This window comes from Schistocerca americana, chromosome 1 (genome assembly GCF_021461395.2).
Source record: "Schistocerca americana isolate TAMUIC-IGC-003095 chromosome 1, iqSchAmer2.1, whole genome shotgun sequence".
Classification (NCBI taxonomy): domain Eukaryota; kingdom Metazoa; phylum Arthropoda; class Insecta; order Orthoptera; family Acrididae; genus Schistocerca; species Schistocerca americana.
Window position 1 is genome coordinate 376,162,254 of NC_060119.1, and position 17,573 is coordinate 376,179,826.

The 17,573-nt window shown below is 39.0% G+C and overlaps 1 protein-coding gene across 4 annotated transcripts in view; it reads right to left on the reverse strand.

Annotated features, from left to right (window-relative positions):
* LOC124600531 (exportin-7) overlaps positions 1–17,573 on the reverse strand; it is a 243,836-nt gene that overhangs the window by 205,136 nt on the left and 21,127 nt on the right. For all 4 annotated transcript variants that reach the window (XM_047136171.1, XM_047136169.1, XM_047136170.1 and 1 more), the window contains exon 4: positions 12,717–12,941. In XM_047136171.1, the coding sequence (XP_046992127.1) occupies positions 12,717–12,941 (225 nt within the window). The remainder of the gene's footprint in view (positions 1–12,716; positions 12,942–17,573) is intronic.

Here is a 17,573-nt window from a genome sequence, read left to right on the forward strand (position 1 = left end):
TTCTAATGAAGAGTAAGAACTATTCCAGGCAGTGATCATGAATCATACGGCTATGATACAAAAGCAAACCTTTTGCAACTGGATTGTGATATTTATGAACTTCATTAGGGCAATAAAAATAATGAAGAGTTTACGTGAAAATAAATTTTGTCACTCACTAGGCCATCATGGACCAGTGTTAGTTTAAAGTCCAAAATTCTAATTTCCTAAATTTATCTCAGTTATCAATAAATAACCTATTTTCCAATTTCTATACAGAAAATTAATTTTTTGATCAAATGGAAAAAAATTATGACCAGAGAGGATTCAGTACATTAATACCTATTTAGTGCTGAATTTCATATAGGTTTCACATTCACCTCTTAATGGCTGTCTTGGGTCACTCAAAAGTTATCTTTCTTAAATAAGTGAGGAGTGATTCCACACATGAACTTTAGGGACCCCTTCAACTAACTAGTGATCACGAACTCATTATCTTTTCCAATTGCAAGAATCTCCAAAGCAATGATGTGTGATGGAGTTCAAATATTGTTTCTTTTCACTTACAAAGTTCTGACAATCTCCCAGCATATTTATTAGCTGTCCTCATTGCTGACACGAAGCTTCAAATTTTAGTACGCAATTTCTCAGCTCCTGAGTCAGAAGATGTGATATCTCCAAATGAATTTTTACTTTCCACACAGATATTATGCCACTTTATGGTGCAGTTAATTTACACACCAGCTCATTGCAAAGCAAAACTGCTATGTTGGTTTGACAGACAACAGTTTACTTCTAGTTATATAACGCTAAAAAAGCTCATGAAAATTTCCCACTAAAGTGAATGACAATTGGGATTGTCCAAGCTGGGTCGTTAACAGGTTCCACAATTCGTAACCTCATTCAGCCTGCTATGGCCTTCCCCTAGCTGGCTAGCAATCACAAGAACATCACATCAGCTGACTAATGTGTTGCTTTCTGAGTAAACATTTGGCTAATGAAATTGAAATAAACAACATGCCTACATAAGGTAATCAATGAATTTATCATGCAGAAGTAATACTTGTAGATACTTTGTATTTTTTCTAGAAATTTATTTTAAATCGATGTAGCAAGCACAACTGAATAAAAATGATAGTGAGCAGGTAAAAATATTTTCCAAAAAGGAATGATCATCAGTGAACCAGTAAATGAGTTTGCCCATCACTGTAGGGCATCATCATTTGCAAGCATAAGGTCCTGCATCGTAGTAAGGGGGTCTTCGCCCTACTGACACCAGTTCTTAAGCAGTCCTCCATCAAACAACCGCCCTCCTCATTGTGGCTGGCCCTAGAAGGTGCTCTCAAGGTTCCATACAATCATGTTGTACAAATTTCTATATAAAAATCTTGCATAATTGTTTCAAAGGATCTACTATATGATGGAAATTTTTCCTAGATTTTAGCCTACACTAAGGTACGAGATAGTCCATGGTGAAACTGTGGGTGAACTTCAATGTTCTTGGCCTTCAGTCATTCATGGTCAGGAGTAGCTTTCTGACAAATATTTGGAAGTATGGTGTTGGCAATCCAGTTAAGCTCCTCAATAGGTGTAGGTTTTAAGCAACTTGTAATCACCTTGCAAGCTTTGCTCACAGCGGAGTCTGCTGTTTTGGTATGAGGTGAGTTACACCAAACAGAGGAAGCATGGTCTGATGCATAATAGCAAGGGGCAAAGAATTGTTAGCTTCCTTGTTTGTGCCTCTTGACCTTCTGAAGATGTTATCATGAGCACTGGGTTTCTCTGTGGCATTGGAGCAGCAGTGTCTGAAGGAGAAGAGTGGTTCAATGTTCCTCCTAAGTAATTTGGAGTAAAGCAATGTTCCAAGGATGGTTCACACCAAGATACATTTTTGAGGCCTCCCTGTCTCTGATATAGAACTCACAGATTAGAGGGTGTTTTTTTTTTTTTTTTTTTTTTGGTGGGGGGGGGTGGGGGGGTTGAGCTTTTGGAGGTTATCCTTATAGTATTTACTTCATTCTTTCAGAGCACCATCAAGAGTTAGTTCTATCTCAATTTCACCTATTTCAGTGTTTGTGCAAATGATTGAAAGGAAGACTGTATTACAATCTTTTGAGATGAAAAAAATTCATAGACTGAATTCAGTATTTCTATATTCTCTCTGGAACATTTTGTTTTTGTATCGCTAGGGTCACAGAATCTCTTATGACTTTTATTTGGATTAGTTACCAAAATTTTACTTTCAGATTGATTGAATGCTTCTCCCCTTACTTTCATTTTCACTTCATTCAGTTTGTGTTTGTTAATTAGATTTTGACTTTGTTTAACTATGTGATGATGCTCTCTCAGTTTTGTAGCAATATTCTAACACTGTTAATGAGCTAGAATGTATCTTTAACACCCCTCACAACCTTGCTCATCATATGCTAGTCCAACAAGCACACATCACCAGCTTGACCTCATATTTTAAGATGAAAAATGAACACCTGCAATACATCAGCCCCAGCAATGTATCATCATCATCAAAGACTGATTATGCCTTTCAGCGTTCAATCTGGAGCACAGCCCCCCTTATACAGTTCCTCCATAATCCCCTATTCAGTGCTAACATTGGTGCCTCTTCTGATGTTAAACCTATTACTTCAAAATCATTCTTAACCGAATCCAGGTACCTTCTCCTCGATCTGCCCCGACTCCTCTTACCCTCTACTGCTGAATCCATGAGTCTCTTGGGTAACCTTGCTTCTCCCATGCGTGTAACATGACCCCACCATCTAAGCCTGTTCGCCCTGACTGCTACATCTATAGAGTTCATTCCCAGTTTTTCTTTGATTTCCTCATTGTGGACACCCTCCTGCCATTGTTCCCATCTACTAGTACCTGCAATCATCCTAGCTACTTTCATATCCGTAACCTCAACCTTGTTGATAAGGTAACCTGAATCCACCCAGCTTTCGCTCCCATACAACAAAGTTGGTTGAAAGATTGAACGGTGCACAGATAACTTAGTCTTGGTATTGACTTCCTTCTTGCAGAAGAGAGTATATCGTAGCTGAGCGCTCACTGCGTAAGCTTTGCTACACCTCGCTTCCAGTTCCTTCACTATGTTGCCATCCTGTGAGAATATGCATCCTAAGTACTTGAAACCGTCCACCTGTTCTAACTTTGTTCCTCCTATTTGGCACTCAATCCGTTTATATTTCTTTCCCACTGACATTACTTTCGTTTTGGAGATGCTAATCTTCATACTATAGTCCTTACATTTCTGATCTAGATCTGAAACATTACTTTGCAAACTTTCAACCGAATCTGCCATCACAACTAAGTCATCCGCATATGCAAGACTGCTTATTTTGTGTTCACATATCTTAATCTCACCCAACCAGTCTAATGTTTTCAACATATGATCCATAAATAATATGAACAACAGTGGAGACAGGTTGCAGCCTTGTCTTACCCCTGAAACTACTCTGAACCATGAACTCAATTTACTGTCAACTCTAACTGCTGCCTGACTATCCATGTAAAGACCTTTAATTGCTTGCAAAAGTTTGCCTCCTATTCCATAATCTTGTAGAACAGACAATAACTTCCTCCTAGGAACCGGTCATATGCCTTTTCTAGATCTATAAAGCATAGATACAATTTCCTTTTCCACTCATAACACTTCTCCATTATTTGCCGTAAGCTAAGATCTGGTCCTGACAGCCTCTAAGAGGCCTAAACCCACACTGATTTTCATCCAATTGGTACTCAACTAATACTCGCACTTTCCTTTCAACAATACCTGAGAAGATTTTACCCACAACGCTGATTAAAGAGATACCTCTGTAGTTGTTACAATCTTTTCTGTTTCCATGTTTAAAGATTGGTGTGATTACTGCTTTTGTCCAGTCTGATGGAACCTGTCCCGACTCCCAGGCCATTTCAATTATCCTGTGTAGCCATTTAAGGCCTGACATTCCACTGTATTTGATGAGTTCCGACTTAATTTCATCCACCCCAGCCGCTTTATTGCACTGCAATCTATTGACCATTTTTTCCTCTTCCTCAAATGTGATCCTATTTCCATCATCATTCCTATCCCATTCTACCTCGAAATCTGAAACATTACTGATCACATTTTCACCTACATTGAGCAACTCTTCAAAATATTCCCTCCATATGCCCAAGGCATCCACAGGATTCACCAGCAGTTTTCCTGACCTGTCCAAAATACTTGTCATTTCCTTCTTACCTCCCTTTCAAAGACTGCTAATTACACTCCAGAATGGTTTTCCAGCAGCTTGACCCATAGTCTCCAACCTGTTTTCAAAGTCTTCCCACGATTTCTTCTTGGATGCTGCAATTATCTGTTTGGCTTTGTTTCTTTCTTCAACATAACTTTCTCTGTCTACCTGGGTTCTGGTATGTAGCCATTTTTGATACGCCTTCTTTTTCCTTTTACAGGCGGCCTTGACTGTATCATTCCACCAAGCTGTTTGCTTCATCCTACTTTTACACACTACTGTTCCAAGACATTCTTTAGCCACTTCTAGTACTGTGTCCCTGTACCTTGTCCATTGCTTTTCCAATGACTGTAATTGACTACACTCAACTAACTGGTACCTTTCTGAGATCGATGTTATGTACTTGTGCCTGATTTCCTTATCCTGAAGTTTCTCCACTCTTATCCTCCTGCATATGGACCTGACCTCCTGCACTTTCGGCCTCCCAATCCCAATTTCACTGCAGATTAAATAATGATCAGTGTCATCAAAGAATCCCCTGAATACACGTGTGTCCCTCACAGCCTTCCTGAATTCCTGATCTGTTATTATATAGTCAATGACAGATCTGGTTCCCCTGCCTTCCCAAGTATACCGGTGAATGATCTTATGTTTAAAAAAGGAGTTTGTGATTACTAAGCCCATACTGGCACAGAAATCCAAGAGTTGTTTCCCGTTCCTGTTGGCCTCCATATCCTCTCCAAATTTACCCATAACCTTTTCATACCCTTCTGTTCGATTTCCAATCCTGGCGTTAAAATCACCCATGAGCAGAACACTGTCCTTGTCCTTTACTCTAACAACTACATCACTGAGTGCCTCATAAAAACTATCCATCTTATCTTGATCTGTCCCTTCACAATGCAAATATACTGACACAATCCTAATTTTCTTGCTAGACACTGTCAAATCTATCCACATCACTCGTTCATTTACATACCTTATTGCTACTATGCTGGGTTCCATTTCTTTCCTGATGTAAAGCCCTACACCCCATTGTGCTATTCCTGCTTTGACTCCTGACAGGTAGACCTTGTATTCTCCCACTACCTCTTCTTTCTCACCCCTTACCCGAATGTCACTAACAGCTAAAACGTCCAGCCCCATCTTACTTGCAGCCTCTGCCAGCTCTACCATCTTCCCAGACTAGCCCCCATTGATATTAATAGCTCCCCATCTCATTACCATTTGTTTGCCAAGTCATATCTTAGGAGTCCCCGGCTTGTCAGTTAGAGGTGGGACTCCGTCACCTCCAAAGGTCCGAGGCATTTTGCTCTGATTGTTGCCAGCATCATATTTAAAGTACCAGGGAAGCAGGTTGCTAGCCTTACTTGCCCCGAGTCCCATTGGGTTTTACCCCTAACGGCTGAGGGACTAACCGGTGGATTTGGTAGTCTTTGCCGTATGAGCACAAAGGTGACCACGACTCAGAATATGTCCGAGATGCCGAGCCTTATTCCAAAGTAACTGGTATCCCGACTGTCAGGACCACTTACTTGGCCACTCATACGTTGCCCGTGGTTCATGAACTAGGACATGACTACAGGAACCCACAGCAATGTATCCCCGAGTGAAAATTTGGGCCATGATTCTGACACTATGCAGTTAAGCCTGAAAGTACAGCTTTTAAACTTTCATCTGCACCAACTGTTTGTCAATTGCCCCATCCCATTGCAGCTGCTTGAGCGATAAGTACTACACAGTGGAGTGAGTGACGTTTGTGAATTACTGTTTTTACATTGGTAACATGCTTCCTTCATTATGTCAAAGTGCGAAGTTTCTAGCCTGTAGCTGATGCCAGAGACCTCTCAATTTTGAATATTTTTATGTTGCGATTCGCAAATGCAGTGTAAATGAATGAAACAAATTAACATGGTTGTTCAAGAAGTAACACAGCACTATTTAATTATTAACATCACCGTTAATTTTTTTTATTTTTAAGCTCATACTGTTAAAGTGAAGTACATCTGCAAAATCAAAAATCATTAATTTCATTTCATGGTCATTCTTCAATTGCTTAGGTTTGTTAATTTCGATTTTGAGGAATCTATATAGCTACAAAATATCAATAGGAGAATACTGTTGAAATAATACTGAACATGTGTGTATGAGGTTGACACATTACATACTCGCACATTACTTACTACTCTGGATGTAGAATAATGTGGCCACCTCTTCCTCCTCTTCCCACCCACTCAACATCACATGAATAAGAGTTTTCTGCTTGTCAATCAGCTGTACAGTACTTTGTGCTTGGACTTTAGGCGACTGCAGTGGGGAAACGCAAGTGACACACAACTGGTGCATACAAAAGTTTAGAAGCTGTACTCTTGGGTCACAACTGGGTACTATCAGAATTCTAGCCCAAATTTTTGCTCAAGATCAATTGCTGGGACTGATATTTTGCAACTGTTTTTTTTCTCCTTAACCCTTTAAGTGGGTATGACGGATATATCTGTCCATGCTCTGCTATTGCACAGTGGGTTCGACGGATATATCCTTCCACTGCGTTCTGTGGCTAGTAGCTAGTGGGAATGACGAGTTATCGGCCTGCCATTTATTTATATGTGGCATTAGTTGAGCTTTGTCCACTAGATGGCAGCTCTTGTCACGCAACACAGCGTGTTCTAGGCTAGTTATAACACTGTCCACCCGAACGCGCGCCGAGAAAATGTGTCCTGTGAAGCAGCCGCAAAAGCGCGCCTTTTTGTCTGTGTTTACTGCAGCGTTAGTGAGTGATCTTTTGCAATGGCGAAAAGAAGTCGTGTATCAGATTCGGAGATTGAGAAGCTGCTTTTAGAAAGTGACGATAACTTCAGTGACAGTCTGAAAGTTTTCAAGATACAGATGTTGAGGCTAGTCAAAGTGACTTCGATTCAGAAACATCTGATAACGAGACACTACTGCAGCAGACAGTACCTAGTGAATTTGCGCGTGCTAGTTCAGTTCGTATTCAATATTTGTTCAGTGGTAATAGTGGTACAGTTGCGCCTCTAAAACAAAAAGATGAGTTGTTTTATGTGTTTTGTGGATGATGCTTTGTGCACAATGATAGCTGAACAGACGAACTTATATGCCGAACAGTTCATAGCTTCTCATCCCAATTTAGCAGCACACTCCAGGGTTCACAGTTGGCAGAATACTACACGCGACGAGGTAAAAACACTTATTGGAATGTTTGTACTTCAAGGAATTCTTCACAAACCAGACCACAAAATGTACTTTTCAAAGAGGGAATCAGTTGACACACCTTTCTTCAGGAAAGTGATGAGTGAAAAGCAGTTTCATCTTCTATTGAAATTCCTCATATGATCCACTAGGCACTATCAGCAGAAAACTATTCAAAATTCACCCCATTATGGAGCATCTGCGGCATAAATTCAGATCAGTGTACATGCCAGAAAGGAACATCACCGTTGACGAATTGTTGTTGCTCTGGAAAGGACGGCTTGGATGGAAGCAATATATTCCATCAAAGTGTAGCAGATTTGGCATCAAATTGTACGAACTCTGTGAAAGCAGTTCCGGGTATGTATGGGGCTTTATTGTTTACACTGGAAAGGACACTAATTATGGTAGCCACTATCCAGATGAAAAAATAACCTCTAGATTTGTTTTGGAGCTTGCAGACGATCTACTCAGGAAAGGCCACTGACGATCTACTCGGGAGGGCCACTGTATTTATCTTGACAACTGGTATACCAGTACAGATTTGGTGGACAAACTAACCAGCAGTAACACCGGTGTTATCGGCACAATGTGGCAAGACAGGAAGGGGTTCCCTGACTTTGTAAAAAAGGAAAAACTGAAGAAAGGGGAGTACATAACAGGGTACAAAGGCAAGCAGATGGTAATGAAATGGAAAGACAAAAGAGACGTCGTTATGGTCAGCACCTTCCCTGACGATACATTTATAAATGTAAACTCTAAGAAGGGAATCATTCAAAAGCTACCAGATGGCCAGAAGCAGGCAGAAAAAATACTATCAGAAGCTTTTCCGCCACTTGTTGGACATTGCATGCTACAATGCATAAAATCTGTACAAGAAGCATGGTAGCGAACAAAGTAGAATGAGCTTCCTGATTAGTCTTGGTGAACAGTTGACCATATCTTCACCACATCAAGGGACATCAGTAGGACGCCCACCTCGAACACCAAAAGCAACACGCCTTACACCCAGGCATTTTCCAGACCTTCTGCCGCCCACAACGAAGAAAAGACCAACAAGGAGGTGTGTGGTGTGTATGAGAAAAGGCATTCGCAAAGAGACTTCATACTGGTGCGCAGAATGCAAAGTTTCCTCGTGTGCAGAATCTTGTTTTAAAATGTTTCACACTGAAAATGGTATGTAATATTGTGAAAATACAGTTTTGTTAACTTCTGCAATATATTTTATTCATCTTCACCCAATATCAATTTAAATTCAACAATAAAAATGCGAAAGAAAATGTGAGAACAGTGCGCAGCACCACCGCGAACGTGTGCGCTGACATATATTACCCACTGTGGAAGAGGCGCGCGCGCGAACTACCCACTTAACAGGTTAACATTTGAGGTGAAGTCGGTACACACACACACACACACACACACACACACACACACACACACACAGAGAGAGAGAGAGAGAGAGAGAGAGAGAGAGAGAGAGAGAGAGAGAGAGAGAGAGCACTCCATTAACCCGTTATTAGGCACATACAAAAATATTATGAAGAAAAACATATTGTGTAACTTAAAGTAAATGTATATTGTCACATGAAAAATTTTACATGGATCTGGACTTGTCTAACACTGATCTACTTTTTTTTCCTGAAATACATTACCCATACAAGGCTCATAGGTACTACAATCTTGTTCCTGTGTCTGAAAAGTGGAATGTCATAAAACAATTCCTCTTTGGTACACAGCACAGAACAGTTCAACATTTTACATTCCCTTTGACTGACACTCTGCCAAGTGGCCAAAACTTGTCATACTGTGCATTGTTCACTGGCACATGAGCTGCAGTCTACTACTTCTGGGCTGTTTGAGCATCCAATGATGGCCTGCCAAGTTTCCTCTTCTCAGAAAACACTTGGAATTGTTTCAGTGAGATTTTGCTGTCATTTGTTTCTCACTGATGTAAGAGCTGTGCATACAAGACACAGAAATCTAAAGAGAATCCAAACAGATGAAGATACCATCATTTTGAGTTCAGTGATACTCCGCACAGTTCAGTAAGTGTTAGTGCCAAATCCACTCCCCCATGTACTTATTGTACTGGTGTAAAGCACTGGGGCAAGGCACTTGGGTCTTTTTCTCCTCCTTCATATTCCATCTCTTTATACACTTGTAAGAGGATGAATCCCACAGAAAGCTTCTCAACACAAAATTTTACTGTCTGTCCATGTGCAGTTATGACCACAGAATTATTGCCCTTCCAGTAGGCAAAACAGCCAAAACCACTGCTTCAGGAGCTTTTTGTTACCATCTGAAGAGCAATTTTCCTATCTCCCCCCCCCCTCCCCAAATTTGCATGTTGAATTTACATTCAACTGTTTGATATAAATTATTAGATCCAGCGTACAGAAAAAAATTGTCAAAATGTACTTTACATGGCCACCACATCAGTAAGAGAAAATCTGTCTGCTTCCATCTCCAATATCCCGAAAATGAGTATTCTGTGCAAGCTATCACCTAACTAAGGGGTTTACTGAAAATTTATGGAAAACTGAAATTTCTGTCACACTCAAAATTATTGTCCACCCATGAACCAGCCTGTATTTCAGGCCGGAGGGCGGATAGCATCAGTTAGCATTGCTGACAGAGCATGCTTCAAGACTATGCCAGATGCGACCACCAAGAATTGTGGAAAGAATGTCACATGTGGTTCTGAGGTACACAAGCAGTATGAGAGTTTGAGAGGATGCTCACTCTCAGCCTCGGGAGCAACAGCACACACATCTTCTGCAATCTCCTTTCCTATTTTTTGGACTTCTATCCACCAGCTCAGCCACGATGGCTCCTCCAAGTAGTTGGTGGCATCCCTACGCGCAATTTTCCTGTATTCAGTCCCTGATAATGTATGACATGCTTACCTACTGAACCTTGGTTTTCACTTAAAATGTCTATGTACGCCCATCTTTCCTAGTATTCTGGCAATCATCCCAATTCGGCCTTCCGTTCATTGTGCTATGTATAAAAGTACCACAAACACACGTATTCACAAAGTTCAATATAGGAACAAGTACAATTATTGAATATTAAACACACAGCTACTGATGACTGTGTGACACAGTGAAACATTTTACACATACCATCATCCCTCAAACTCTGAAAACAGATTTTTTTCGAGTATTTTTGAGAAGTGAAACTGTACAGCTTTATGAAATTTACATCTAAATGCTGACCTTCAATACCTCTTAGTTGAAAGAAAATTGAGTCTTCTCCAACTATTTGTTCGAAGTAATTTTCAGATACGACAACCAGATACATTACGTGATCAAAAGTATCCAGAACCCCCAAAAAAACAAATGTTTTTCAAATCAGGTGCATTGTGCTGCCACCTACTGCCAAGTACTCCTTATCAGCAACCCCAGTAGTCATTAGACATCATGGAACTCTCAGACTTCGAACGTGGTCAGGTGATTGGGTGTCACTTGTGTCACATGTCTGTACGCAAACATTTGAACACTCCTAGACATCCCTAGGTCCACTGCTTCCAATGTGATAGTGAAGTGAAACGTGAAGGGACACGTACAGCAGAAAAGCGTACAGACTGAATTCTGTCTGTTGACTAACAGAGACTGCCGAACATTGAAGAGGATCGTAATGTGTAATAGGCGGACATCTATCCAGACCATGACACAGGAATTCCAAACTACATCAGGGTCCACTACAAGTACTATGACAGTTAGGTGGGAGGTGAGAAAACTTGGATTTCATGGTCAAGTGACAGCTCAAAGCCACACATCACATCGGTAAATGCCAAACAATGCCTCGCTTGGTGCAAGGAGCGTAAATATTGGACAATTGAACATTGTAAAAAACACTGTGTGAAGTGACGTATCATGGTACACAAGATTCGATGGCAGCGCGTGGGTACAGTGAATGCCTGGTGAACATCGTCTGCCAGTGTGTGTAGTGCCAACAGTGAAATTCGGAGGAAGTGGTGTTATGGTGTGGTCGTGTTTTTCACGGAGGGGGCTTGCATCCTTTGTAGCTTTGCGCGGCACTGCCACAGCACAGGCCTACATTGATGCTTTAAGCACCTTCTTGCTTCCCACTATTGAAGAGCAATTTGGGGATAGTGATTGCATCTTTCAACACGATCGAGCACCTGTTCATAAGGCTTGGCCTTTGGCAGGATGGTTACACGACAATAACATCCCTGTAATGGACTGGCCTGCACGGAGGCCTGGCCTGAATCCTGTAGAACACCTTTGGGATATTTTGGAACACCGACTTTGTGCCAGGCCTCACCAACCGACATCGATATCTCTCCTCAGTGCAGCATTCCGTGAAGAATGAGTTGCTATTCCCCAAGAAAACCTTACAGTACTTCATTGAACAAATGCCTGCAAGAGTGGAAGCTGTGGCTATGCGAGGGCCAACACCATACTGAATTCCAGCATTACCGATGGAGGGTGCCACGAACTTTTAAGTCATTTTCAGCCAGATGTCCAGATACTTTTGATCATGTAGTGTATATGTAATCAGAAAAATATGAAAGAAAAACTGCGCAGTTTATGACTGACAGGGTACAAAAATGACTGTCAGAACTGCTAAATGGAAACAGTAAAAAGTAATACAAAACAATTCTTTGAGAAAAATTTCACACAGAATACTAATATTCAGTGTTTTTGTTTTTTATATGGTGGCATGCAGAATAACAAGTGAAACTAGAAAAGTCTCTTGTCTATTTGTAGCTTGTCTAGGTAAAACACAATGATTGTTGAAAGTTCTAATTCTGTTGTTAGTATTCTTACTTTAATATCAATTTCCAATAAACACATATTTAACAGATGTGCACAAAATGCTTAGTGAAAAATAAGCCTGTACTAAACATTAAACTTTAGATGTCAAACAATGGAGAATCCACAACAGAATAATGACAATATTATTATTACTACTCACTATATAGAGGAGATGATGAGACGCACACAGGCACAACAAAAAGACTGCTATACATTGGAGTTCATGGCCAAGTAGAACGAACGAACGAACGAGTGGCGCGCGCGCGCGCACACACGCACACACACACACACACACACACACACACACACACACACACACACACACACACACAAATTAATTGCATCTTCGCAACATAACAAAAATAGTGTTAAATGTTTGGTTACCAAATACACTTTTCTAAACTGTCTCACCACACAATCAGTTCAAACAAAAATGCAAGTTTACTACTAAGAATATCTCAGTTTTTGTCTGCACTCATAAAAAGTAATAATTAAATAAACAGTATTGGAGACATACCTGTGCTTCATCATTGAAGTTCAGATTTTTACAGTTTTCTCTGGCCGTGCCCAATAAAGAACACGACAATCTAAATATTTCAAACAACTGTGTGTCTCGGAAAGACGATGCAATCTTCCGATGTTTCGTTAGAGAGCGATTTGCATCTACATCAGAAATCTGATTCATCTCACATGTTAGCTGCGATAAGAGCTGCACGCCAATCATACAATGCTCCACACTACCCTTTAAATAAATACAAGACGTTAAATTATTTCAGACAATTCATTTATGATGCTGACACTTATTATATCCATGAAACTGTACAACTGACAACAGCTGAATTATGCATAAAAAGAGCTAGAAAATCACTCCTATAAAATTAAATAAAATGAACAGAAAGAGCAAACTGTTGATTAGATGTTCTAGATACAGACAGAGAAAGTTATATTGCTTTAATTGCAAGATTAAATAATTTGATTTAATACAACAGGAGGTGAGGTGGTAAGCACTGCTTTGAACATCATTTTTCACATATTGTGAGATAAATCTGGTTGGTTACTGCTTTACCAGACCCATCAATGCAGCTGTTAATGTCCCCATTTGGCATACAATCAAATGAGCTTGTCAATAATTATTGGAAAAGTGTCAGAAATGGAGCCTACACATTGCCATATGCAATTTCCTTAGTCCATATTAGTGTAACACACAAGTAACACCAACTCTGTATATATTAAGGGAAGCTTGTTTCAATATTAGAATCTAAAAAGCAACTAATCAGGCACACACACTGATTTTTTGAAATATTAAGCTGGTGTAACAAAGGTATCTCAGTGTTAAGTCCTCTTAAAATGAAAAATGCCTGAAATGAAAATTTAAAATGTTATTGTCACATACAAAGGAAATACATAACAATCCATACTGAAAAAAATCAATAAAAAACATTGTATTGCAATTTATGTTAGTATATGTATTTTAGCAACATCACCCATAAATTTCCTTCCAAGAGAAAATTTAAACAGCTCGTGATTTATTTTAGCCATTTTCTTGTAGAATGTATAATGTCATACATATTACAATAATTCTTCTGCAGGTACAATGAAATTTCTTTAAAGCTTTCAACAAGTACAATAGTGTTTGGCTAAATGATTGCAATTTCATTAGAAAGATAAAATTCTGCTGCCATAATATATTTATGACAGCACTTCATTTAACTTCTCTCTCACTTCCCCCCCCCCCCCCCCCCTCCAGGCAGGGCAGAGTAGTGACTGAAAATGAGATTTAATTTCACTCAAAAGACACTGCATTTATTTTCACACAACACTAAAAATGATTAAAGGTAACTACCTCTCTTTTCACTAAAGCAACCATATCAGCTGTTTCAAATGAATACAAAGGCAAAGAGCCAATTATTTCTGTTGTCATCTTTCATATTACACTGCACACTGTGTTTCGATGCTCATTTCTGTCAAGAGACCTGAAGCTGCGTCAATAACAGTCTTGAATAATTTTATGACAGTTTCCAAGTCTACTGCTGCATTTTCTATTGCATTGTGCACTAGCACTATGTTTAGAAAGTACATTGATACGAAGATGGTTATAAAAATGTGAGGAAGCATGAAAACATAAGAAACAACCAAAAATACCATACAGAAATTTCAACTATATCAAAATAGCTGAAAAAATTATACCACATTTTTTGCTGCTGAAACAGTGTAAAATAAATGCATGATGGATTTTTTTATGAAGGTGTGATAAAATATGATACTGGCTTATATTGCACAGCCTCACTCCAATATTGCTCAAAAATTTGAACTATACAATAGCTTTTTGCTAAACGACAAGATACACTTTCATTCACAAAGCTGGAGAGGTCTTTAGTACAAGAATACAACTGGTCACAATGAACAAAAGCACGCACATAAATTAATGCAGTTATTGACTTGTCTAAAAGCACAATGACTGAACTTGTAATTATAAACAGAGGAAAAATGACTGCAGACTGGCCAGTTTAAAGAAAGAAACGGATGGAGGGAGGGATGGAGAGAGGGAGGAAGGGGGGGGGGGGGGGGGGGAGGGAAGGAAGGAGGAGGGAGAGAGAGGAGGGGGGAGTACGAAAAAGTAAAGGACATTCATACCTCATTTGCTCTGATAATCCAAATGGCACTTCTTGTTTGTTACTGAAGAATGAGCTACCAATCACAAAAGCTGAGCAAATCTTATATTTTGCATTACTACAACTATTACACTGAAAATTGTCTCATTTATAGGACAGCTCTTAATTTTGCTGTATTTACTAATCTTATTTACTGCAACAGTCCCTAACTGTACTTCATTTAGTTCTAGGTGGGTTTTTCTTTCTTTTTCTTTTTCGAGAAAATCCTGGTACTATTGTCTTTGTTGTAACTGCCTCAGTTGTGAAATTACTGTTTATGTATTATTTCCATTACACATGATTTACTTCAACAATCAGTCTTTCTTCTGGCCTGTAAACTTTGAAATAAAAATAATCATACTGGTTTCAAAAACTGGGATGCATTTAACACTTAAATAAGTTACTCCTGCACTATGACCTGCCTTTCTGTGTGTAAAATGATGCAAAGAGCAACAGCAAACTTGGATACTTGCACACACAATAGGTAACTGTATAAGCCACTGAATGAAAAGGTGAAAAATAAAAAAACTCATGAAATTTTTTAACTACTGCAGTTTATTTCTCGTATGAATTACAAAATACACATATAATAAATAAAACAAATACTCAAGTACAAACTTTTTATACAAAAATTTGCTTTCTGCGATGACCATTTGATTACAAGCTTTACACATGCAGTACTGTAGGCCCTGCTCTGAGGCTGCCGGAAAAATAAGAAATCACTTATTTTCATTATAGGCTTCTTAAATCTTCCTTGCATCACAAATATAATGCAGTAAAACACAATTCACCAGAACAATTACAAGGATTAAATATGAATATATCAAGGATTTGTTTTAAGCTAATCCATGAAAGTATAGATGTTACCGCAACAAAGAAGCTACTGAAGTGAAAACTGTATTTACTGACACTTTCAGAAATACAACCCTTGCACATAATGTCCATGACCCAAAAGCAAACAGTCAGTTTTTCTAATGAACCTACATTTCTTTCTTTTTCTGTAATGAAAAGTCACATATGAGTACTGAATTTCTTTCTTATAATTACTAGGAAATTTTTTTGCAGTCAGCTAAATGTATTCGATAAAATGATGTATTTTTTAACAATTTCATATGAGGTAAGAGTGCTATACCATGGACTCCCTTTACATGATCTAGGCTTTCATTGTTCTTTCCGACTTTTGCATTTAGGTCTCCCATAATAATCAAGATGTCTCTCTTACTGGTACTTTTAATGGTGTCTCTTAAGGAGACGTAAAACTTTTTTCTTCAGTATCTGAGGTTTCTGTAGGAGCATAGCATTGGATGACTGTGGCATGTCAAACGTTTGTCTTAAAACGTGCTGTCAGTAGTCTTTCTGAAACCGGTTTCTATTCCACAAGACTCTTTTTCACTCCTTTGGTTAATGAAAGTCCAACTCCACTTCTGTGCTCTGCATCCTCTTATAATGGATCTGGGAGATGTGTTATTTTCTACCGGATTTGTCGATACCAAATTGAAAATGTTTTCTTATATTTTTGTCCGAATTTTTTTAAAATTGTATTTTGCCTTATTTTATACTAATTTACTTATATTTTTGAGAGTGACAGCATACTGATTACTATTAGTAGATGTGACGAGGAATATCAAAGAGACTGATTACAAGTGGAAGCTTGTGTGTTGTGTAAAATGTCTTTAACGCTAGAGTCGTCTTTGACTGTAGTCAGTTGGCAGTGAACTCTTGGTGTGTGTTGACGGTAGAACAATGTGCAGGTCGCCGTCATAACAATTTGCTAGTGAACAGGAAAAATGAATTATGTTACTATTTTTTTATATAAACTTTAAGAAGAAACCACATTCGAAGAAATGGTATTTGAAGCACCAAAAATGAGGCAAACGCATTGAACCAGGTCATTTCTGCAGCCGATCTTCCACTAGACGACTGAAGCCAAGACAAATTTCATCTTGTAAACATTTCACAGAAAAGGTACTATCGCGAAATATGCTAAGTACAGTATATAAAAATAGTGAGCATATTTCACTCTCCAGCGGGTCCAGAGTATAGAAAGGTGTATCCATCTTGTGTTTGGATTTCTCCAAAATCTAGCGGAGAAATGAATGAAAATGGGGGTATGTTTTCAAATTTCTGTGCCAGTCACGGTTTGGTGATTGGAGATACATTATTCCCACACAAGAATTGCCATAAGGTTACACAGGTATCCCCTGATCATAGAACGGAAAACCAAACTGATCACATAGTGCCAAGCAAAAAATTTAGAAGGTCGCTGATGAATGTGAGAAATAAACGTGGGACTGATGTTGGCAGTGACCACCACCTTATTGTTGCAAATTTTAGACTAAAATCATGGCTAAAAATAGAAAGTTCGAACAACGGAACAAAAAATATGATGTGGAAAAACTTAGAACAACAGCAAAACAAGAAGCTTTTTGTACTGAGCTAAGGAACTGATACGACGCTCTCCAAGCAGCACAGGAAAATGATGAAAATAGTGTTGTTGATACATGGACTCAGATTAAGGACATCTATTGCAATAAACAAACAGGTCCTTGGCTTTAAAAACCATTTGAAGAAAGATTGGATGTCTGAGCGTAAATGGAATTTTATTAGCTGTAGGAAGGAGATTAAGGCAAAATTAAATATGAGTAAAATAACACAGCAGAAAACTCGAATGCAAGCTGAGTATGCAGCTACTGGCTCTCAAATAATGAGTACTGTGAGGAATG